The sequence below is a fragment of the Nothoprocta perdicaria genome, unplaced genomic scaffold (genome assembly GCF_003342845.1).
Source record: "Nothoprocta perdicaria isolate Ctin4 unplaced genomic scaffold, notPer1 scaffold_204, whole genome shotgun sequence".
NCBI classification, from domain to species: domain Eukaryota; kingdom Metazoa; phylum Chordata; class Aves; order Tinamiformes; family Tinamidae; genus Nothoprocta; species Nothoprocta perdicaria.
In genome coordinates, this window is record NW_020455250.1 from 942,787 (window position 1) to 949,992 (window position 7,206).

The following is a 7,206-nucleotide window of genomic DNA, read 5'->3' on the forward strand; positions in this document are numbered from 1 at the left end:
GGCGGGGACGGCGCCTTGGTGCTGCCCGCGCGGCGCGGCTGAAGGCGGCAGCCCCGGCGCGGCGCCGGCCCGCCGCTGTCCTCACCAGTTTGCCCTTCCACTGACGCACTGTCCACCGGGCGCCCTCCAGTTTGATTATTTATTTATCCAGATTTCCCACTCTTGCCCTGCCTTGCGCAGGCAGCCGGCCCGTGGCGGCCCCTCTTGTGTGGCCCGCGGCACTAGGAGCCCGGCACCAAGCCTCTACATCTCGGTTTCACCATTAATTTTCTGTGGTAAAACGTGGGGAAAACTGTGTTTTAAACAAGGCTCTGGAGGTGCGGAATGAGCCTGGTGGCCCGCGGAGGCCTGGGCTACGTGGGATGCACCAGACTGGGGGTTTTGGCCCCAAAAAGCGCTCGCTGAGGGCCTCTCCTTTGAACGTCCCCGTGGTGCTGGCGGTCTCGGCACCGTGAACCCGCTGCCGTGGGGCAGCCGTGGGGCAGCGCGGGCTTCTCAGCAGCCACTGAGATGCTCTCGGTGTGGACAGTCAACGGCTCTGGGGTCCCTCTCGGGTGGCCTTTGTAGGAACACCACAAAACCCCATAAATGGTGCTTGTTTGCAACACTATACTTTCAGTATACAACAACACTCTTCAGTATTAATAAGAATAAAAACTGGAACTGAACGTTATTTATAGTTTTTCTTTTCCATGTCGTATGATTATGGGTAAATATCAGAACTTAAAAGTTAATTGAAGGTGTAATATTAATTCGAGAGGAATATCCAGCCACAGTCCATTAACTGAGTGTTTTTTATTAGAATGATAATTAACAGCATCAATATTATAGAGAAAACGAGGAACACTTCATCTTTCCTGCATCTGGCCTATGTAAGAAATCTGTGCTAGTTAGAGCTATCCGTGGCCAGCCATTGCTATATATGAATATTGCTCTTGAAGCCTCCGTCTAGAAATGCAAAGCTCCTATCAGTCATGATTTGTGTTTATTACCCTAGCTTCAGTCGCTGGTAAATTGCTCTGGTGCAAATCACGCTTTATAGCCCTTGTGCTTGCATGCCATGAAATTCTGCACCATTACAGCTACACCAGAAACTGTTGCTCGCTTTTACAGTTCCCAGAAAAGGTAAAAGTGGCATTACTGTTTTCTACCTGTAGACTCCAAAGTGACACCATGAGTTTGTATTCCTTTTCTTCCGTAAGTTTTCATCCACTTTGTATCACTGTATGATCCGAAGGCCTTCCATAAGTACATTATGTAATGTGTCTGACACACATGTACTTCATTTTCTCATATTTCCTTTTCCCTATATTCCCAAAGTATTGTTTTGGTTAGATATTTTTGGTTTCAGTATTACAATTAAATAGGTATATGAACCTTTCATTTGAAATGCAACACAAAATCTCTGGTACTTTTCTCCATGTTTGGATTCAGTATCAAGGAAAGACAGATACTCACACAAAGAGGGATACTATGGACAAACAGGCACAAATATCTTTTTCACCCTAAAGTGTAAAAAAAAAAACAAACGTTTTTTTTCTTTAACAGAAAATCAATGTGTATTTGTAAGCAGTGAGAAAGAAGATACCATGCTATCACAATTTGAAGAGTAATACAGCAGCCTGTAGACTTAATCTGCTAAACACAGTGATGTCCTGCATGACCATGTAATTAAAATATGCTGGTATTTTTTTTTTCTCTCCCTCTGATTTCCTTGTTTGAATTAATTTGGGAACACATAATAAAACCATCATGACCTTTACAGGTAACGTTTCTTTTGAAAATAACATTTTCTGTGTTAATGCCTGAGCATTGTAAACTCATCAGAACACACAGGCTAGAGGTCTGAGTGATGCTGGATTAGCACCTCTGATGCATTTTTTTTCTACTTTAACAGAGAGAAGGGGAGCAGAGATATGGCCAGAACTTAGTGAAAGCCACTGAACTTCATCAAGTTAATATTTTGTTGGACATATTGCCATGCAGGGTGTTGTAGTGAGAACGCTCGATCGTTACACTGAAACTGGATTGAATCTGGCCACACTGGAGACCATGCAGAGTGAGTCTGAGCCTATTTTTAACCACTGATCAAGCAACTTAATGCTGTAGGATGTTTATAGTCTCCTCCCACACCTCAAAAGCAGCAGAGAATAAAGGACAAGGATGTTTTGATTGAAAAAAAAAATCAACAAGGGGACAATAGAGGGGAGGAGTCAACACCTGAAAACAAAATGGAAAGTAATGGATAGGTAGGTGACTCTTTAGAGGCTTCTGGAAATTAAGATGAGCAGGTAATGTCAGAGTAATGATCTAGGTAAACATTCAGTGGCTTAACAGTCAGTAATTCCAGGTTTGTGCACAGCCAAAATTCCCCGTACTACTAAGCTGATGTGGATCGGGCATTAATGTCTGTTGGTCCAAAGTTATCCTGTCAACATGTTTTTCTGAACAAATTTGAGTTGCCAGAGTGAATTAATATTGCATTAGTGGTTTGTATCTGGTGGCTGTGGCATATTTGGTCATTAATAGGAGCCCTCCGGCCAGCCTTACTGTATTGTCAAATCGTGGCATTTACAGCAGTTAATGGCTGCTGTGTTACAAGCTGCATGAGTCGATGCTGCAGGGAAAGGTGTCTCAGCAGTCTAAGTATGGAAACAAAAGACCTAAGCAAGGTCCTTACTTGTAAGGATGGATAAAAGGGACTGTAAGGATGGATAAAAGGGATTAGAAATGCTGTAGAATAGAAATCTGTAAGATTTAGGTGTATTCTGGATGCTAGGATCTATAGGGAGGTCCCAGTCGGAGATGACAGTTGACATAAAACCTTCAGTGGCAGATAAAGTGGTGATGTTACCCACAGATATCAACAAAGAACATAATAAGAAAGACTTTGAGGGAAGAGAAAGAGCCATGCTCTAGCTCCACTGAGCTTTAGCTTCCTGCTAGTCATCGTCAGAAGAGAAAGAAATGCTGTGATTTCAGTTGGGATAGAAGGAGATAGCTCTCGGGAAAGGAGCAGATCTGTGAATCATCTGCAGAGACGGTAGTTGTATTTGTATTTCAGATGAGGCAACTCAGAGAGAGATGTGGGAGGACAGAAGGAGAAGACCAAGGATGCAGCTCTGTGAGAAAGCATGAGGAGAAACTGTCACAGAACACTTGGAAGGGAGGCTCAAATAGGTAAAAAGAAGATTTTAAGTGAAACATGGTTTATTATGCCTTTGAATCGCTTTGATATAGGCAAAGTGGAAATGGAGAAGAAGCTCAGACACTGGTAGTAAGGTCTGCAGATGAGACAGACATGGGAGAAGAAAGTGTGTGGGGGGTGTCAAGGCTATTCCTTTTTTTTTTTTAACCTGTTTGATTTTGAGGGGAATTAGTCAAAAGTAAGAGGAAGGTGAGCCAAGAAAAGGGTGTCATATTTTAGTCATATCTTTTAATTAATTTTGCTTCTGGAGTTGATTCCTCATAGTGGAAAATAGACGGTTTCTGGACTTTATTCCTTTTACTTATTTCACAGACCAGAGAGGTGGGAGGAGAAAGCAGCGTTCTCTCAGATGTCCCCCCAGGGATGTTCAGCTAAAGCTGCAGTTTTAGCATGCACCTGAACCAATCTAATGACATGTGGCTGCTTAACGAAGGAGGCTCTATTCATCCTGGCTATGCATCCCTGTCCCCTTCTTTGTTAATGATGCTGCTACTCATTGGGCCTGTTTCTCCACCATTTTACTGAGTTCAGCCGGCCCACAGAGCAGTCCAGCGAGTGCCAAAATCAGCATAGGCTGAACAGGAGGGCACACCGAGGAGCAGAGTTGGGGAAGATGGGGGATGTCCCCTTCTCTCAGTAGCCAGGAAATGTAAGGCCATTTTACTGTGTTGCCTGGAAATGAACTAGAGGGAACTTGAGCAGCTCTTCAAGACCCTGAGCTGTGAGATGCCTTTCTGCTTTTTCACATAAAAAGACACAGTTTGTAATTAACACAGAAATACATTGATGCTGATGAATGTTAATATGCGTCATCCTCGTAGGATCATTCCAGCAGTTCACATCTCTAAGAACTATAGTTTCAGATTTTCTACAACACCTGCAAACTCTGGCAGATCACTGCAGGGAGTTACAGCTGAATCATCTTTTGGCTTAGGTTGTAGTTTGGCTGAGATCTGGCTCTTTGGTGAAGGAGTTAAACCAGAGAAAGGTTTAATAAGCTAATAGGAAAGCTTATTTTTCTGCTGTGTTAGCTTTTTGCTTGCTTAATTCCTGGAATCAGACAGACACTGGTATTTGCGGAAGCGGGGCAGCAGGAGAATGCCCACAGGCAGAAGAGGGAAGTGGGCTTGCCCCTTCCATAGGAGGTAAACCTTATCCTACTGTTACTATCCATAGTGTTGCAATGTGAAACCCCACCTCTAGTGGAGGTGGAGCTGCACAATTGATTTAGACCAACCTTATTCTGAGCTTTTGATGAAGGAAGCGGTCCTACTGCCTCCTTGATATCAACCCCATTAAAACAAATCTATGCAAAAGTGGCTTTTGGAATATGTAGTTATGGGCTGGCTAGGACTGACACAAGGAAGAGCAACCACATTAGGAGTGAAAATGACTTTAAAATGTAATTTGGGCTTTTTTATCTAGCTTGGGATGAGGCCCCAAATAGAGTGTTATTAATGAGCTGCTGGGGACTTCATGCAGCTCTGCTCATTGTCTGCTAACAGCAATTGAAGTCTTGACTGGAGCCTCTTCCCTTTGATATTCCACTATCATTGATTTTCCTTTCAATACCGAGTCATTTACTGCAGTCTTCTCCCTGTTAAAGGATGAGCTAATGTGATTATAACAAATACATTTCTTTTTTTTTTCTGTGATCAGCAGAACAAGTGCAGCCTGGTTTTCTATGGACTTGTCCTGATGTGGCACCCCCTGCCCCTGCTCCCCGTGTGGATTCTCTAATGTGTATTACGCACTCCATGCACACGGTTGCTGTTTTATCAGTGACAGCATGATTACAGTCTCTTTCATTGACTATACCTTGAATTTCACAGAAGTTATCTTTGAAACCTCTATCTCTTTGTAAAGAAATTGATTAAAATGGGCAACGGCTTAAACATTTTCTTTTTTTTTTTGGCAAGGAAAGGTGAGAAGAAAGGGGATTCACAGACACTGACAGACGGTGTAATTGCAAAAGCCTTTTTTTTTTTTTTTTTTTTCCCATAGAAAACCAGGCTTAGAATGGACCTTTTGACTGAGATCTCTTTGCAGAGATCTCAGATCAGGCTACAGCGAGAGGAAGGAAAGTCTTTCTTAGACAGGCAGGCAGCCCTGCTGTTTGCCATGTAAAAGCTTCTAGTGAACTGCCGCAACAGATTTCTTCTCATAAATAAGACTGAGCCAGCAGTTGGTGTTTACTCACTTGGTTACCTGCTCATCTTCAGCGATGCCCCCACCAGGCTTGAGGAACTTGCATTTTTGCCAGAGTGCACTCATGAATCAGTTGCTTGCGTTTCTTTTTTAATTTAATCTTTATACTTGAATAAATGGCCATGTAGGCAGCAAGACAAAGAGTTAGAGACCTGTGTTTACAGGACAATGTTTGTACCATGAAAAATAAAAGCTTTACATTCCAGCAAGAAGATAGTGTTGCTATGGTCAAGAAGCCAGACTCAGGGATTCTACTGTATTTTATCTTTGGTAGGAGACTTTCACTGTCTAATGAATGCTGCAGTACTTTATTGTTTTTCTCTCTTTTATTTCTTTAAACAAAACTCCTATTACCTTAGAAGCTAAAATAAGCAATTTATAAAAAGAAAGACCGGCCTAATCCTGATTTCTGGATAGATGTCAGTTTTATTACAAGCAGCTCCTGCTATGATCTAAACTTTTCAAACGTGTTCAGTAATGGCTCACTGTTCTGAGCTCCCTGAGTCTTACACAAAAGTCACCTAAGCCGCCCCCGGGACTGGCAGCTCCTGCAGTCCGTCCACACAGGCCCACTGGGTCTCTTTTGGGGCACTTAGGCCTCAGTTACATGTGCTCCCAAGCAAGTCCGTGGCGTTGCCAGATGTTCATGTTTTCCCTTGGGTTACTTCACAGCTGGATCAGTTCCCTAATGATGCTCTGAGCCTGCGATGCCAGGAACGCTCCAGCACGGCAATGCCAGGAATGCCCCAGCACGGCAGCGGGCTGTGAGCGGTCAGTCAGGATTAATGGGAAACGTGGGACCATCCTGCCTGGCAGCGCCCTCGCTCTGCACCGTGTGAACCAGAGCAATAGATGGATGTGCTTGGGGCGAGCGGGAGGACACGGTACCCAACAGGGGGGCTCCTTGGCACCGTCCTGCATCCTGTGCCGGGCTAATCCCCCGCTCCAAGACCTCCCTCCCGGCTGCTCGGCCCTGCCTGGGACACCCCATCAGAGCGGGCGGGAGGAGAGGCCGCGGCCAGCTGGCAGCGCAAGGCACGTGCTGCATTCCTGTGTGGAAACAATGCCATTATTCCTCGACTGGCTGGAAAAACACTGGCTCTATGTGGAGATCCTTGTCCAAAGACATCCCTCGGCAGCTCTGTTGCACCGCTCGGATACCCGCCTGCTAAATGCCAACTTTGTGCTATAAAATAGCTGCCCCCGCATCAGTGACGATGATACCCCACCAGAAAAATTAGAGAAGAGGGCACCCAAGGCAGGAGGGCAACCCGGGCCGGGAAGGCCGCGGGCGGCGGGCGCTCGCGGGCGCGGCGCGGGCCGCGCGGTCTGCGGGGGGATGCGCCTGCCGCGGCCGCCCCGAGCGCCCCAACATGGCGGCCGCCAGCGCGGCGCCGCCTGACGTCACGTGCCCGCTCGCCGCGCCCGCCCGCCGTGCGCTCCTCCCGGGCTCCGCTAACGTTATCGCTCCGTAGCGGCGCAGGCCGCTGCACGCCGGAGCTCAGGCGGCAGCGAAGGCCGCCGGGGAGGAGAAGAGGCCGTTGCTGCACGGTTCGGACCGCCTCACCGCCCGTCTCTTGGCGCCTGCCGTACAACATGGCGGCGCCCAGCCGCGGCGGGGAGGAAGCGTCCGCCGGTATAAACCTCCCGGTGTGCGCGACCTCCGCCCCGCGCGGGGGGTTCCCGCTGCGGCACGCAGCCGTTCCGCGGGGCCGCAGGTGGGCGCCGCGGCCGAGCGAGGACTCAGCGGCCGCCCGAGGACGACGAGGGCCCGGCCGAGGATGTCCAGG

At 47.1% G+C, this 7,206-nt stretch overlaps 1 protein-coding gene across 1 annotated transcript in view; it reads left to right on the forward strand.

Moving 5' to 3' along the window:
* The first annotated feature begins 7,012 nt into the window (after positions 1–7,012).
* EXD2 (exonuclease 3'-5' domain containing 2) overlaps positions 7,013–7,206 on the forward strand; it is an 8,646-nt gene continuing 8,452 nt past the window's right edge. The window contains exon 1 of the mRNA XM_026038222.1: positions 7,013–7,066. Coding sequence (XP_025894007.1) covers positions 7,013–7,066 — 54 coding nt within the window. The remainder of the gene's footprint in view (positions 7,067–7,206) is intronic.